Source organism: Zeus faber (genome assembly GCF_960531495.2).
Source record: "Zeus faber genome assembly, chromosome: 2".
In the NCBI taxonomy this organism is placed as follows: domain Eukaryota; kingdom Metazoa; phylum Chordata; class Actinopteri; order Zeiformes; family Zeidae; genus Zeus; species Zeus faber.
Genome location: NC_137189.1, coordinates 13,921,526 through 13,938,704, shown reverse-complemented (window position 1 = coordinate 13,938,704; position 17,179 = coordinate 13,921,526). Strand labels below are relative to the sequence as shown.

The window sequence follows — 17,179 nt, the reverse complement described above, 5'->3', positions numbered from 1 at the left end:
GCTCTCATTGATGTGAGGATGTCAGACATCACAGACTCTGCCATCTGAGGTTTCGCCTCTTATGTATGCCTCTCCACCGAGCGGACAAGCTCAGACTTGCATAACGGGGGCGGGATGTGTAATATGTAATGTGAAGTGCAATCACTTCAACCGGAACAAGGTGGCGGGAGTAGGAAAAGGCAGCAGCAAGGAGCGACTGCAGGGTGAACTCAACCTCAAAATGTCTCAGTGTTTCCTTAGAGAAGGAAAAATAATAGTGAATAAATACCAAGTTAAGGGACCAAGCTCCAGTACACATAAAGCCATCTTTAAAGTTGAATGGCACGTCTCCCATTGCTCCATTTGAGCTTAATTTACCTAACTCCACTTGACACTTGAGTTCTTATCTCCCAGCTGTTATATCTCCCACTAATGTTACATGTCTGTTGCATTACATATAAAACAGCACCCAAGCTTTGGTTTGTGTCTCCTCCGAATGTAGAGACATTCTGGTAACCTGGCGTTCAGGAGTTAGTTGACATCAACTGTATTTCTGGAAGGAGGTCAAAGGAAGTGACTCATCAGAGGGGGACGTGCGATAAAAGCCCTATTAAAAAGGGGGAAATGGGACATTGGTCAGGTGTTGGTGGGGTAACACACAGTATTTACGCAAGAACATACTGGTTGTAATGTGATGGCGTCGTTTAAAGCCTACGGATATCAGTGAGCTGTCATTGAGTAGCATTCAGACTCAGTGATAACGCTGGCACCCGTAGCCTCCAGCTAGTCTGTGTGTGATGAATAAACCTCTTGAATCTTGAATCTAGTCCCTGTGAATGTTTCATTCCCTTTCACACTGTGCTCTGTCCCTGCAAAAATCGCAAAGCGTTGTTGACCGATTGATTCAAGCCACTGCTGTGTCCTCCCGGCAGAAGTGGAAAGTCAGCCAGACCAAGATACGTGTCATTTCGACGGTGTTGTTCATCCTCTTCGGGTGCTTCATCTTCGTGGCGCTGCCAGCCGTCATCTTTAAGCACATCGAGGGCTGGAGTGCGCTGGAGTCCATCTACTTTGTGGTCATCACCCTCACCACCATTGGCTTCGGTGACTTTGTGGCTGGGGAGAAAGGTCAGTAGATCTTTCCTATATCTTCCTGCTATCCTCCTATCCCTTTCACCCATTCTTCCCTCTGAGAAGAGTCAGAGGGAAGGTGAGATCACACTTGTTCTTGTTCTTCATTTGCCATTTGCTTATCTGCTCTGATGCTCTCTGTCATACATGAATCATCATTTCCGTGTTTGGTTTGTGTCTTCCCCCAGAATAGTGCGTATATCATAAGCTCGCCATATAGAGATGACATAACCCAGATGTTGTGTAATCCACGTTGATGTTATGGTTCTGTAGCCGGAGCAGAGAGTCCGGAGTATTTGGACTACTACAAGCCCGTGGTGTGGTTCTGGATCCTGGTGGGCCTGGCATACTTCGCCGCCGTGCTGAGCATGATCGGAGATTGGTTCCGGGTCATTTCCAAGAAAACGAAGGAGGAGGTACGTACAGTATGAGTGACAGGGTTGAAAGTCATTTCTCACTTTTGGGGAGAAAAAGAGAAAAGGTGCCTTCAGGGAGCAGTTTGGAGATCCTTCATCATTTTTAAAGACAGATTCAAGCCGGTTTGAGAGCAAGACAATTTCCCAAAACTCGCAAAAACACTGCTTCAGCATTAGATCCATTATGGGTTTTGTGGCGTCCCCAGAAAGCGGACAAGTAAACCCATGTAAATCCCCCCTTTGCCCAAACCCCTCTAAGGTCAGTTAGAAATGTGCATGAGCTTGTATTATACTCTAGCATTTGAAACACATAAATTGTTCTTGGCCAGTCACCATAAAGTTGCACATTTCCACAGATTCACAATATTCCCCAGTCCAGTCCACCCAGCTCACTCTTTTCCTGCATCACGTAACTGCCTGTACACGAGTCACTCCTACCAATCAGTTCAGTGGCCCCACACTTAATGAGTAAATACAAGTTAAAATGATCAATGTGGGATGATTTATCTAAGGGCCACACCACAGGGAGACCGGGAAAAGCAGGAATTGATTTTCGTCCCACAGTGGGCTCACACGCTCACAACCGATGGTCCCAGAATGAGCCTTTCCCCCTCTTTGCACCGGTGAAATGATACACCTCTGTGAGAAAATCCTTCATTTATTTTTTTCAAAAATTAGAAAAATGAATTGATGCTTGCTGAAAGTATTTACCTTTACCTTTACCTTTTTAAAATCTTCTTTTCCAGCAACAGCAACACAGTTAACGTGATTTGTTTCAGCCAAAGTGCTGTGTTTAGGTTATGGATGAAAAGCCTCTTATGTAGGTATATTTTACATAATTGGAAGTAATTTTTTTTAGAGCGTGAAAATCCGACTACTTAATGTTGTGTCGTGAGAATTGCAAGTCAGACCTCATACTTCTTAGCAATTTATGCCTCAAGCCATTAATCTTAAGAGATGGATACTCCACCTGCCCATGGCACGGGGGGTAAATGTCGCCTCACAGAGGTGTTGGATTAGATATTTGTTGTGTGCACAGCAACTGCTGGTGAGTAATAGGACACCTTGCTGTTCTGTCATGCTCATTACTTACACCCCTAAAGACATAAACACAAACACACTTACACACACACACACACACACACACACACACACACACACACACACACACACACACACACACACACACACACACACACACACACACACACACACACACACACACACACACACACACACACTCATGCATACAGTACATGTGCAGTACTTACTTGCACACAAAAAAAAATGCACAGTTGTACAGGTGCACACACTCAGACAGACACCTGTAGACTGTAGAGAAAAATGAACGTAGCATCTGTGATATCACCAGCTGGTTTCTGGAGAGAGGATTTGAAGCCTCAAGTTTTGGTTTATGCTCGCTGCTACAGTATCTTGGCAGGAAACAGGACCAGGGATTTTTCTAAATTTGGGCAGCGGCATGGAGTCTTGGTGTGCCAAGGTCGAGAGAGTGAAACCGCCAGACAATGGGAAGCTTGGAAGAAACATAACAGAAACAACTATAGCCCCAAATATACAATAATTCTCTCTAAGAGTTGATATCTTATTTATGAAAACAACTTTTCAAATCTCAACCCAGACTCCCATTAGAAGTCTAAACTTAGATATATTGTTCCCATTATATATATATTATATATTATATATTTTCATTGACTTCCATTCAGTTGGTCATTTTTAGAAGCCTTAAGTTGCAAATAGCTGAACTGCATTTTCAAGGTCTTTCACATTGGCTTCAACACCATGGTGTTGAAGATGCAGAAGTGCACACATAGACACTCAAACATACATACAACATACTTTACATTATAAGCAAGCAGGCACCCTCATGCATTAAGTAACCCCTTCATTCCTTCTCATTTAACATGACTCCAGTGCTGCAGTGTAAATCCCTGCATAAGTGTTTTCAGGAGTGCCCTCTGCAAGGGCCATCTAAAGCTGGGATCTCTTCAGAGAATTGTGTTAGTCAATGGGGGAGGGCCGGGAAGACAGAGAAAGTGAGTTCAAGAAGCAGAAAGCACGGACTCATAAGTGTCCACACAGACGCACGCGCACACACACACTCAGTCGAAGAAGATCAATGAATACCCTGGGCTACTACATGCATTATGAGAATAACATCAATAGTTTCCCCTCGCCTATCTCCACTGTCTCTCGAGGTGAAATAATAACGGCTGTCGGCATCAACAAGATTCAAATATATTCTCAGATACCTTGATCTGCCAGTTTTGAGACTTCTCACACACAGATCTGTTTACTTTTCCTTAAATGTAATAGATTTTTATGGGAAGCTTTTGTCAATCCTTGTATTATGTTTCAATGCTTAACCACTGATTACTGTTTCAATAACATTCATTATGACAAGCTGCCCCAGTGGCCCCCGACATGATGATGACAAATGTAACTCACATTAAAACAGTCACATGAATAATTTCACATCATTTATTTTTCATAACAAGACGGCACATTGAAATAAATATACACTGCATTCCAAATTATTATGCAAATTGCATTTAAGTGTCATAAACATTTAATTTTTTGTTTTTCAATTAAACTCATGGATGGTATTGTGCCTCAGGGCTCTTTGGATCACTGAAATCAATCTCTGTGATAATTTGTTTGCCAGGTGAGCCCAATTAAAGGAAAACTACTTAAGACGGACGTTCCACATAATTATACAGGCCACAGGTTTCAAGCAATATGGGAAAGAAAAGGGATCTCTCTGCTGCCGAAAAGCGTCAATTGCAATGCCTTGGACAAGGTATGAAAACATTAGATATTTCACGAAAACTTAAGCGTGATCATCGTACTGTGAAGAGATTTGTGGCTGATTCAGAGCAAAGCGGGTTGATGCAGATAAAGGCATAATGAGGAAGGTTTCTGCCAGGCAAATTCATGGGATTAAGAGAGCAGCTGCTAAAATGCCATTACAAAGCAGCAAACAGGTACTTGAAGCTGCTGGTGCCTCTGGAGTCCCGCAAACGTCAAGGTGTAGGATCCTCCAGAGGCTTGCAGTTGTGCACAAACCTACTGTTCGGCCACCCCTAACCAATGCTCACAAGCAGAAACGGTTGCAGTGGGCCCAGAAATACATGAAGACTCATTTTTAAACAGTCTTGTTTACTAATGAGTGGCGTGCAAACCTGGATGGTCCAGATGGATGGAGTAGTGGATGGTTGGTGGATGGCCACCACGTCCCAACAAGGCTGCGACATCAGCAATGAGGTGGCGGAGTCATGTTTTGGGCTGGAATCATGGGGAGAGAGCTGGTTGGCCCCTTGAGGGTCCCTGAAGGTGTGAAAATGGCCTTGGCAAAGTATATACGGTTTGTGACTGACCACTTTCTTCCATGGTGCAAAAAGAAGAACCATGCCTTCCATAGCAAAATCATCTTCATGCATGACAATGCACCATCTCATGCTGCAAAGAATACCTCTGTGTCATTGGCTGCTATGGGCATAAAAGGAGAGAAGCTCATGGTGTGGCCCCCATCCTCCCCTGACCTCAACCCTATTGAGAACCTTTGGAGCATCCTCAAGCAAAAGATCTATGAGGGTGGGAGGCAGTTCACATCAAAACAGCAGCTCTGGGAGGCGGTTCTGACATCCTGCAAAGAAATTCAAGCAGAAACTCTCCAAAAACTCACAAGTTCAATGGCTGCAAGAATTGTGAAGGTGATATCAAAGAAGTGGTCCTATGTTAACATGTAACTCGGCCTGTTAAGATGTTTTTGATTGAAATAGCTTTTGATTTCAGTAAATATGACCTCCTAATGCTTCAAATTCAACAAATGACCATTTTCAGTTCTTTACAACCTATAAAATGTTTTGAAACTCTGTTGTGCATAATAATTTGGAACAGTGCATTTCGAGTTTTTTATTTTTGAAAAAAATACTGTTATCTTTGGGAGGTTTGTTCAAAAACATTTGAAATATACCCTAACGTTGATGACTTGAAAATTATACTGACTGTCATTTGCATCGACTATTTAGGAAAATCTGAGAAAAATATCATTCGCATAATAATTTGGAACGCGGTGCCTCTCTTTCAGCCTGTGTATTTTCTCTTTCTTCATCAGGGGATGATTCATTGTACTCTGAATTATGCTCAACGTTGTCCTCGTGTTTCAGACACTTCCTCCTCTTTTTCACTGTCGTTAACACAGTCTAAGATTAGAGCGAGGGCTTCAATCACTGAGAATATTCTGCTCAGGTTCCTCTTCTGACAATCGCTTCTGCCTGACTGAGTGAGTAAATGGTGAGTGTTTTATGTCAGTTTAGTACCTTTAGTTCAAATAAAAGGGGATGGTCTTGATGTTTGTGGTGAGAGCAGTGTGTGTGCGTACTTGTGTGCTCGAGAGAGAGAGAGAGAGAGAGAGAGAGAGAGAGAGAGAGAGAGAGAGAGAGAGAGAGAGAGAGAGAGAGAGAGAGAGAGAGAGAGAGAGAGAGAGACTTATTTCTACTAGCTGTTAGTTCATAAAGGCCTACTCTATTCTCTTTTGTGGCCAAACGTGGCTGAAGTATCAAAATGGGGTGCAAAGCGCTTATAGACATAAACAAAATCATCAAGGTGTTAATATTCTGAATATAAGTTCAAGACCCCAAATTAGACACCTGGCCTCAGGTTGAAACAAGTATGTTACAGTAACCTGCCTGTTAGTTATGATAAACACCGAAATTTGGGTCAAATCTGTCCAACTTAATACAAGGGTTATAGTAAACAAGGCACAACCGTCTAGATCGCAGCACCTCACAACATTCCAGATCTATTGATATTACACTCTCAACTCACACACTGCAGTCTGTTATTCATCTAAACAATAAATCGCACCAAATCTAATGAATGGGGTGCATGTAGTGAGCAAATCACAGTCAAAAAACTCTAGGTCTTCACGGCTCCCAAAAGGACTAAAACCCGACGATTGCGATTAGCAGAGTTAATAGAGCTGTTTTGGCCTAAAACCTCAATAAAGTCGAACAGAGATAGAGGCCTAAAGACCGGCAATTAAGATTAACAGCTCGAGGCCTGAAACCCAACAACTGAGATTAACCGATTTAATAGACCTGAACGGACTAAAATCCTGCCAATCCCAATTCACAGAGCCAGAGATCTAAAACCGGACAGTTGTCGCAATTGGCCACGGACCTGGGATAGACCCATGAAGACCTCGAGCCAGTGGTGTAAAGTAACTAAATAAAAATACTTTGTTCTTAAGTATTTTTTGCGAGTATCTGTACTTTACTCAAGTTATTATTCTGTTGACTTTTACTTCGCCAAATTTATCCCAAATTTATCCCGAAATCCCCCAAAAAAGTATAATTTTTCTGCAATACATGGTTTACTCGCTACAAAGTCAAATCTGAGGAAACCTGGTGTGGGAATCTCTGCCCACACGTACGGGTTTAGGGAGGCAGTGGGTCTATCTGGCAGTGGCCAACATGGTGAGAGTTGTATTTATAATGACAAACAAAAAGCCTCGCTCGCCAAAAACGAGGCCAAATATAAAAGGAATAATCAGAGTCCGGATTTCCTTGGTCGCGATTCGGTCCGCAGGCGTTGAAGAGACCACGCGATCCCCACTGTGAGACAAGACGACACATGAGAAGACTCTTCCAGCCGGGTCCGACCAATCAGCGCTAATGATTCTGATAGGCTGACCCGATACAGCTGTGCCGGGGTGGGAAGAAGCCAGCACCGTCACCCGCAGACCACAGCTTAACCACGCATCTGCCACAACTGGTAAATGATAGTTAGTGGAGCCGGTTATCACAAGGTTGATGTTAGCGAATCAAGGGTCCTGTCAAGCAGCAAGCTGAGCGAAAACAAACACTCCTGAGCCCATGTTCAGATCACATGACGCGGTTTTCCTGTGGTATTGGGATACTTTTTAACTGTTGAAACGTTGTATTTTTTATTTTTGTCCACGGATGGGGGATGGCTGTGTTTGTCATGAAGACCAGGCCACCCTGCCTGCGTTCAGTTTCATTTTTGCAGCATTGTTTTTCTTATGTCAGAGTGAAGGATGCGCCTGACAGAATGAAGTGCCTCTCGTGTTTACCGAAGAATACAGAAATATTGGCAAGCAGAATAATTTCTTCACAGCATTTACTTTTACTTTTAATTTACATTTAATATCAGCTACTTTAAGATTTTTAGTCTAGTATTTCTTTATTAGGATCTCTCTACTTTACCGGAGTGTGGCTTCCCAGTAATTTTTCCACCACTGCCTCAAGCCAACCTCACCCCTCCTCCGCTCTCTGCAGGTCGGGGAGTTCCGGGCGCACGCCGCCGAGTGGACGGCCAACGTCTCCGCCGAGTTCAAGGAGACGCGGCGGCGCCTCAGCGTGGACATCTACGACAAGTTCCAGCGCGCCGCCTCCATCAAGCGCAAGTTGTCGTCGGAGCTGGGCATCAACGCGTCCATGAACCAGGAGATGACGCCCGGCAGGAGGACGCTGTCAGTCAACCTGGGGGAGGAGAGGGACGCCTACCCCAACCTGACTCTGTCCCTCACCCCGGCCCCCGGAGCGCTGTCCAGGAACGGCAGCCTGTACCTGAACGGCCTCAGCCCTGACTACGCCGACCGCCGGGAGATAGCTGTCATCGAAAATCTCAAGTGAAGGGCCGGCTGATCGGAATGAGATTTGGTTGACGGAAGGGTTAAGAAGAGCTCACAAGATGGACGAGCAAGGACAGAGCTTGCTGAATGGTAGACCCACACACACATACAACGCACACACACACATATATACACACATACACACACACACACACACACACACACACACACACACACAGACACTTGTGCTGATTGATTAAGCTTCTGTGACAAGAGGCTCTGCACATTCATTAGGTGGATTGAATGCCACAATCATTGATTGAGAACCTGAAGAGACTCCAACAGATCAATTGTGAAGCTAAGTACATTCACGCACACGTCCCATGTGCACACACGCATGAGCATGCACACAGGTACACATATGCACACACACACACACACACACACACGCATGCACCAACGCACGCAAGCACACGCGTGTGTGGACACACACACACACACACACACACACACACACACACACACACACACACACACACACACACACACACACCCATGCACACACACATTCACATATACATTCACATTCTGATGATCCTGCAGCCCCAGTTGCGTTTCCTTCAGGCTTCCTTCTACGTTTGTAGTTCCTGTGCTCGCCGAGCTCAGAGACGACCACATTCCTCATGGGGACAGAAGAGTGTGTTCAATCAAGACAAAAGGTTTTCCTTGTGTTTCTGAGTTTCAAGTTTCAAGGATGTGTTGGGCTTCTTCTCTACATGATCTGTATGCATACAGTATACAGAACTCTGACAAACACCCCCGTGCAGCCGTTGAACTTTGCCACTGGGAGACACGTAAATCCCTCGCCATACCATACTGTACCTCTCTGTCCAAATATCACAAGAATCTCTAAAATCTGCATCAGATGAATGAGGCTCCTCGCCGATAAAAAGCACTGTATCATCAGCGATGAACACCTTTTTACCCAAGAACACTCACGTTTCCTTTGTTTTGAAACATGAGAAGGAAGAGAAACCTCTTTTCCGGATTGTATTCACAGATAGACAAATAGATAGCTAGACAGTCTAACGAATGTTCCACTGCCGGATCTTTCAAGACATCCAACTTTTCGACCTTGGGGGAAAAAAGTCCCTTTGTGCCTTAATGTGACAAATAATCTCTTGAACTTGAACTTGAACTTGAACTTAATAATAAAGACAGGAAAAAAAAAAGAAACACTTGCGCCATTGCGTTGGTGGACTGAGCATGACCTCAGCTGTTCCAAGTCTCTTTCGAGGAGTCTGAGTACACACGTGATGATCAGATTTGGGAAACAGAAAGGAATGAAGAGAAGGTAAAGAAAAGGGTTAATGTCATGGACAGACATTCTGATTCAACATTTTTGGAATTAGCTGGGGTTTTTTTTTTTTCTTCGACAAAGTCTTACACCACAAAGTCCAATGATCAACATTTGAGGAAAATGTCTTTCTGTCGCTTACTGTGTGTCGGGTCTTCTGTAGCCATCTCACCAAGGTCCAAAAATGGTACCCATGTCGTATAAACAAATGCGGCCACACTACCCGCACCACATTCTGAAATCAAAGTAATAATCCCTTTTTCTTTCAGCGAGAAACGGGAGAGATACCGAAAAGCATGTGTCACGCCATGTCTCGGTAACTCCACACACATACCAATCTTGTCGACGCATAATGAATCAACCTAGTGTCTTGAATGGGGATTGAAAATTTGGAATGAAAAAATTAAAATTCCATCGCCATGGTCTCATCACAGAGTCTTATAGACGCACAGAAAATAACACGGCATGTACGGTAGCAAGTCAAAGGTCCGTGTCAGTACAAAGAAATCGCACTCTACGTGAGACGTATCCTCGGCTGGAAAGGACGAGATCCCCTGCAGTGTCTGAGCTTGACCTTGAATGTACACCGTCCCAAACCTTGATTTATCTGTCCGTCCGGCGGAGTCCCGAGCGCCCGGGTAGACGACCGACGGGAGGGGTTTATTTTGAAGAACGCTTCTCAACGGATCTATCTAACAGTCGTCCAAAGGAAAGAACCGGAATTTGTTACATGTCAACATTTCTGTTTTTCCATCATTCTCAATGCCATAGATATGACTATTCTCTTTTAAATACCAATGCCTTTTTTTTATTTTTTGAGAAAGACTCGATTTTTTTTTTTACTTTACTGATGTCCCATATGAATCTATTTTGGATATATGTGAAAGAGGGGGATGGCGGGAACTGTTATGCAAGAATGATTTTGAGGTTGTTTGGCTTTTGCAATTAGGCACTGAGGGACCGATCGCTTCCTGAATGAGACTTTGTTTTTTAATAATTCAGTGCTTTTATTCAGGTGGACCTCACATTGCCAAAAATGCATCTGATGTTTGCTGTTTGTTTGTCAGATTGTAGCATTATTCTAAAAACATTTTACAATATAATGCGTTTACAAATTATACTATGTCTTGTGTTTTAACCAAGTTTACTTTTTGCACAGGTGTCTGTCATGAATGTCTGTTTCTGTTGGAGAGAACAAGTGTTAATCTTGTGGTTAAAAATCCAGTAGTTTCATGTCTTTGCAGGATTAGCGTCCGAGGTAGAGTTCTGCACAGGTTTTTTGTTTTTATTTTGATAGAAGTGCATAACTCAAAACTACCCAAATTATCACTATTATTCCTGTTTAACATAAACAAATAAATAGTTGTTTCAAATAGACATGGTTTATACTCCCTTCTCATCATTTTGCTCTTAATATCTAAAATTTTCTAATCATAAACTACTCGCAACCACATGTTTATATGGGTGACATGTTTATAACATGGCTCTGTGTAATACTCCATTTTCATTGGTCAATCGCGGCAACCAGTGGTCAGTTATTTCTGAATAATGACCACCGTCTGTCAATAATGACCGTTGCCACGGACAACCACTTCTCCGCCTGGATTCACGTCCCTGGTATCGCCCTGCCTACATGTTTTTCTCCTTTCCATAGGCATACAAATTTTAAATGGTCAGTTAAATTCAATATTCCATCTCATTGAATTACTTTATCTAGTAACCAGCTGCGTAAGAGGCGGGATAATGTGCAGCGGGCCGGTCATTTTGGCTAAGTAACCCCCCTGCAGAGTGATAATAGACCCCTGCCCGAACCTTATCCCTTACTCCCCCAAGGGGTCCCCGACCTAGACCCCGGTGGTGCAGGACTGTAGTCCAGGGAGAACAGATAGTATAGTATAGTATAATTTAGTATAGTATAGTAGAGTTTTTATAAAGAGGAACCCAGCAGAGGTGAGGAATGGGATGGCACGGCTACAAGGCTTTATATAGTTATATATATATATATATATATATATATATATATATATATATATATATATAACTATACAACTATATGTAGTATAGATAGAGTGCTGTTACATATATATATATATATATATATATATATATATATATATATATATATATATATATATATATATATATATATATATATATATATATATATGTAACAGCACTCTTGGATGTCTCTGAAGCATTCAATCACAGAAAAAGAAAAAGCCTCATTGTGCTGGCTCGCAGTTCATCACAAAGTGAATTGCTTGGAATGTAATGGATCAGAGTCACCTGGACCCCAAATCCCACCCCTGCTGGGTTTCTCCATTTAAATCCCACGGGGGCGCCTTTAATAAATATTATTTATAAAAGGATATGGACATCCAGATGAGGGTTGAGATGTTTACTCAGCTATTACACTCAAAGCTTTTTGCACAACTATCTTCTTTTGCATCAAAATCCCATCTTCAGCCTCATTGAACGTACTGAGAGTTTCTACGATAATAACCACAGCAGCAGCCTGTAAAGATTGTGCCATTTTTTGATGAACATCTTTGGTGAAGAGTTCTGTTCTCCACTTTCCTTTGAGTTTGTTCATCAGCACAAAATGCATGAATGAACGACTTTCTAATAGTTCCATTACTTTGAGCCAGATTCAGAGAAGATTTTTTGTTTTGTTTTAATTTATTTGCATCTATTGACGCCTTCTATAAACGAGTGCAAGGTACAGTCTTGTGCGCACAAAAAGGACGCCAATAAAACATTGTTTTGCATGTTCTGTATCGTTTCCTATGTGTCTGTATTTGCAGACTGCTTTGACTCCAGACTTACCGCAGCCTTTGTTATTTTTACATTCAGCGGGTGATGAGTTTGTGTCAAGGTGTCAATTTGAACCGTGACAAACTTTTGGGATTACTTCAAAATAAAGTATTTTGTATGACGAACGCTCTCAGGGTCCGGGGTTCGCTTCATTTCTGACTAATGACGTTCATAAAGACGGTCTGTTAATAACGACCACTGTCAAGCGCACGCCCCTCCTATCACTCCGCTACATGCTAATGCTAACACTGGCTATTGCCGCCATCTTGTGACGCTAAATAAAAACGACAATGTAAGACTTGAAGAAAGGAATGTGAAAAATGTCCAATTTCACATTAAAGGGGAGTATTTAGAATTTCTTTAAATTTATTTTAATTTCCGATTCTTACACAAAACAATCCCTGCGTCTGAGGGTCGCGGTGCGCTGTCCATGTTCCACAAGTTTGCAGAATGCCAACGAAAGTCGGAACAAACTTTGAAATGAGACTTTGTAGATCTAATACCTCAAATTTGTTCAGAAACAGATTTTGGTGGACTGTTGACATGAAACGAGTGAAAGTTACGGAGTAAATACAACAAAACAGAACTAAGCAATGCTCAAACGCCATTGGCTCACAGAACCAGGGGCCTCGGGAGGGCGGCCCACTTGAAAATCTCAAAAATGTTTGCGGTCCACATCTAACCAGAAGTAATACGGGAGCCAAAGTGCGTTCTCAGAGGACGTTTATTTCAACAATCATATGCATACTCATACATACAGTGCAGTAGTGGTAAAACAAAAAAAGAGGTGGGTTAAAAATAACCTTATATCGATGTAACTTTTGAGTAGCGTTAGTAACAGTTGGCCCTGTTTCTATGGGCCATGTCGGAACGTCTTCACATTTACATTTTACATTTATTCTTTTTGCAGATGCTTTTGTCCAAAGCGACTTACATGAGAGGCTAGAAACAATCAAAGCATATATTGACTATTGGAGCAACCTCGAACTAAAGTGCATGATCTCCTGTTTCTAAATCCAACCACATACAAGTGCAAGATGCTGTAATATATCAGAATAAGTAACAACTTAACAACTTAAAACTAGTCACAGTTACATTGAAACACAGCCCTGTCACAATATTTCATGAAACATTCAGTTTAAAAAAACGAAAAAACCCAGACAAGAATCCTTTCTATTACAGTTTCTGCCCACCGGTGTCTGGAAGATGGCAGTTATTGTGGCATGGTTCGCCCTAATGCATCGTGCCAGGTTGTTTAACAATTCCAAAGATAGAGTGTGATGCCTCCGAGCGTCAGGAGGAATCCTTGTAGCTGAAGCGTTGACTAACAGGACACGGCCCCAAAGTGCATGTTGCATAAACCCTTTAGAGTTAGGCCAAGGTGATTCTCTCTGGACACCAACCCTTCTCTGTAGGGGCAATTACATAAGCACAGAAAAAGTAATGCACACTTCGAGTGCAGGCGTCTAAACCAGAAGCCCCTAACCTTTTCTGACTCACGGCCACACTTGAGAATCTCAAAAATGTTTGCCTCATCAAACGTCGAGTAACACGGGAGACGGGCGCGCCCTCAGAGCAGGTTTATTTTAACAAATAAAAGGAATGAGCGTGGACATTGGCGATCACGGTAGGTAGTGGTGATGCTTTTTCAAAGTTTTATACAAATATACATACATATACATTTATGTACACCATTTTGAAAACACCCATAAATGTTTTTTTTTTTAAACAAATATATATATGTATAAAAATGTCCAATGATTTGGCAAGCACCCACTTACAATAAAGCCGGGAAGGGCTTTAGGAGACTTACAGGTTGGAAATCAAAAGATTTTGAAACAAGATATAAAATTATATATGAATACATTGATGCATCATATATACAATGTATATATATATATATATATATATATATATATATATATATATATATATATATATATATCCTATCATCATTATCCCACCAGTCCAGACAGATCGAGGTGAGAACAGCATCACGCTGCGTGCTGATTGGTTGGTTGATTAGCAGCTCTAGTGAATGGCTTCATCAACAGTGAGTAGTCGTGACTCAGTGGCACAGCCAGTTTTCTTCACATCACAGTGTGTGTGTGTGTGTTTGCAAGAGAGCGAGAGAGCGAGAGAGAAATAACGTCTAAACAGGAGTCACTTTTCCACACCATTGATCATTTCACATTTGAACTCAATATTCATGACTTTTCTTTTTGTTTCTCTCAGCAGTTTTCGCTTCATTTATTTAGGGTAAGGCTGCATTCTTTAAACGGTATTATGCTTGAGAGTTGTTTGTGTGCTCATGATGTAAATATGAATAAATCAGTGAAAGATATGAAAGATAGTAGTAGTTAGATAAAAGATAGATCGTTTGAATCAAACATAAAATAAAATAGAGAACAGGATATAATATTGAAGGCATTCTCTGGCATATTTAGATCCCAGCAGATTAGATTTTCTTTCTAAAATACGACACAATGGCAGAAGCCCAAAGGGGCAGGGGATGGTTTTTGACCTTTGTCTCAGATAGGGCGCCTCTCTCGCTGGGAGGATGAATGGTGTTTTGACCTTTCCGGCTCCCGGCGGTGTCAAGCCGCTGTGCTGAAACCTGTTGATGGAGATCAGGTGATAATGCTGTTTTTAAGATCCAAACCAATATATCTGGCGTTCCACGCTTTTCGCCGTGGATACTCGATGCAGGTGATGTGAAATATTCTTCAAGGTTTCAGTTTGTAGTCAAACTGAGGGCTGCCGTTGTTTTTTGCCGTTTGCTGGATACAAAATAGACCCAAGCATAAGATATTAGGTAGTCTACCTTAGCCTTTTTTCCCCTTTGCCCTGGCTAAAGTAGCTTTAAATCTTAAACACGCGGCTTCAAATTGTAGTCGTTTGGAATTTTAAATGCTTAATTTCCTTAAAATATTTGCGGGGTGTTGCTGAGGTTACGAATTAATGGTACTTTCTCATGGCAGGAGCTGGCAGCTTTTTAAAATAATTTACATATTTAACTTATAGTGGTAGGTTAATTAAAGTGTTACATTTTAATTATTACATTTATTAATTATAATATATATATAATATAATATATATTACTAAAAAAAAATATATATTTTTTTTTCAAAACAGTTTTTTTTAGTGTATTGAGCATGATGGGTCTAAAACTATATCACTGTGTATATCCTGTCCATACTCTCAAGTATGGGCATAACGGGCAGTGCACTTTCCTGGTTTGAATCTTACCTTACTGGGCGCTCGTTCAGTGTGACATGGCGAGGCCAGCTGTCTGTGCCTCACAACCTCACCACAGGGGTTCCCCAAGGCTCGGTGCTAGGACCCCTCCTCTTTGCCATATACACCACCTCACTGGGCCTGATCATCCGCTCACATGGCTTTTCATATCACTGCTATGCAGATGATACTCAACTCTATCTGTCCTTCAAGCCCGACAACCCCACTGTCTCGACGCGGATCTCGGATTGTCTCGCTGACATATCCACATGGATGAAGGATTATCATCTTCAACTAAATCTGGCGAAAACGGAACTGCTGGTCTTCCCGGCCAAACAAGGTATTTATCACAACATTGATATTAAAATCGACTCTCTATCTCTTGTTCCTACCAAGGCTGCAAGGAATCTTGGTGTCATTATTGATGACCAACTGACATTCTCGGACCATGTTGCCGCCGTCTCCCGGTCCTGTCGCTTCGCACTACTCAACATCCAAAAAGCCAGGCCGTACCTGACCCAATATGCCACTCAACTGCTGGTACAAACCTTGGTGATGTCCCGTCTCGACTACTGCAACGCCCTCTTAACAGGCTTGCCGGCCTGTGCGGTGAAGCCACTACAGATGATACAGAATGCAGCGGCGCGACTGGTGTTCAACCAGCCAAAGAGGGCACATGTCACTCCGCTGCTCATCGAGCTCCACTGGTTACCTGTAGCCGCCCGCATCAAGTTCAAGTCTCTTATGCTGGCCTACAGAGTGATTGCTGGGAATGCTCCCACCTACTTAAATGCTCTTGTAAGAGCGCATGTTGCCCCCCGGGTGCTGCGCTCGTCAAATGAGCGTCGCCTGGCTCTGCCGGCCATACAGCCACGGCAATCCAGGCTATTCTCATTTGTAGTTCCATGTTGGTGGAACGAGCTGCCAAAAATTACCAGAGCGGGGACCTCCCTCTCTGTCTTTAAGAAGCACTTGAAGACCCAGCTCTTCAGTGAGTACCTCCTGTCCTAACCTACAATTACTTAGCACCACCTTGCAGTATTTATTGTTACACTAATGTTGTTGTTACACTAATCTCTGTCGCAATGTAGCTTGAATGTTATTCTCCCTTGTAAGTCGCTTTGGATAAAAGCGTCTGCTAAATGACTAAATGTAAATGTAAATATATATATATATATTCCGCTTGATCAAATGCAACAGAAATAGCCCCATTCACCCCTCCAACCACACAGGGTTTTTCCAGGAAGAAAAAAAAGGAAGCATTGATGACTTAATAAATTAATATTATATGAGGTAAATAAATCAATTTTTAAAATCTCTGTCTTCCCTTACTTTTTGCTAAATGTAGAAAAAAAAAAAAGACCCACTACCCTTCCTACAATAAGCCTGTTCCACAGATCACTGAGCCTTTATGAAAAATATCCCTTTCACAGTCACTTGTAGAACTTTGACAACAAAGAAATCTCAAAAGGATCTTCTGTGAATTCACACCACGGGGGAATCCTGTTTCTGTGAAAGGGTAAAGAGTGTCTTTGCACTAGCACAACTCGGCACAGAAGCAGGCCCACTATGGAGAGGGTTGGATGACCTTAACGTCAACATGATGATGATGATGATGATATTATTATT

At 42.3% G+C, this 17,179-nt stretch overlaps 1 protein-coding gene across 2 annotated transcripts in view; it reads left to right on the top strand.

Moving 5' to 3' along the window:
* Positions 1 to 8,203, top strand: part of kcnk2b (potassium channel, subfamily K, member 2b) — a gene marked incomplete at its 3' end in the record, with an annotated part of 22,310 nt that extends 14,107 nt beyond the window's left edge. For both annotated transcript variants that reach the window (XM_080024044.1, XM_080024045.1), the window contains exons 4-6: positions 912 to 1,107; positions 1,384 to 1,526; positions 7,847 to 8,203. In XM_080024044.1, the coding sequence (XP_079880170.1) occupies positions 912 to 1,107; positions 1,384 to 1,526; positions 7,847 to 8,203 (696 nt within the window). The remainder of the gene's footprint in view (positions 1 to 911; positions 1,108 to 1,383; positions 1,527 to 7,846) is intronic.
* Positions 8,204 to 17,179: the final 8,976 nt, after the last annotated feature.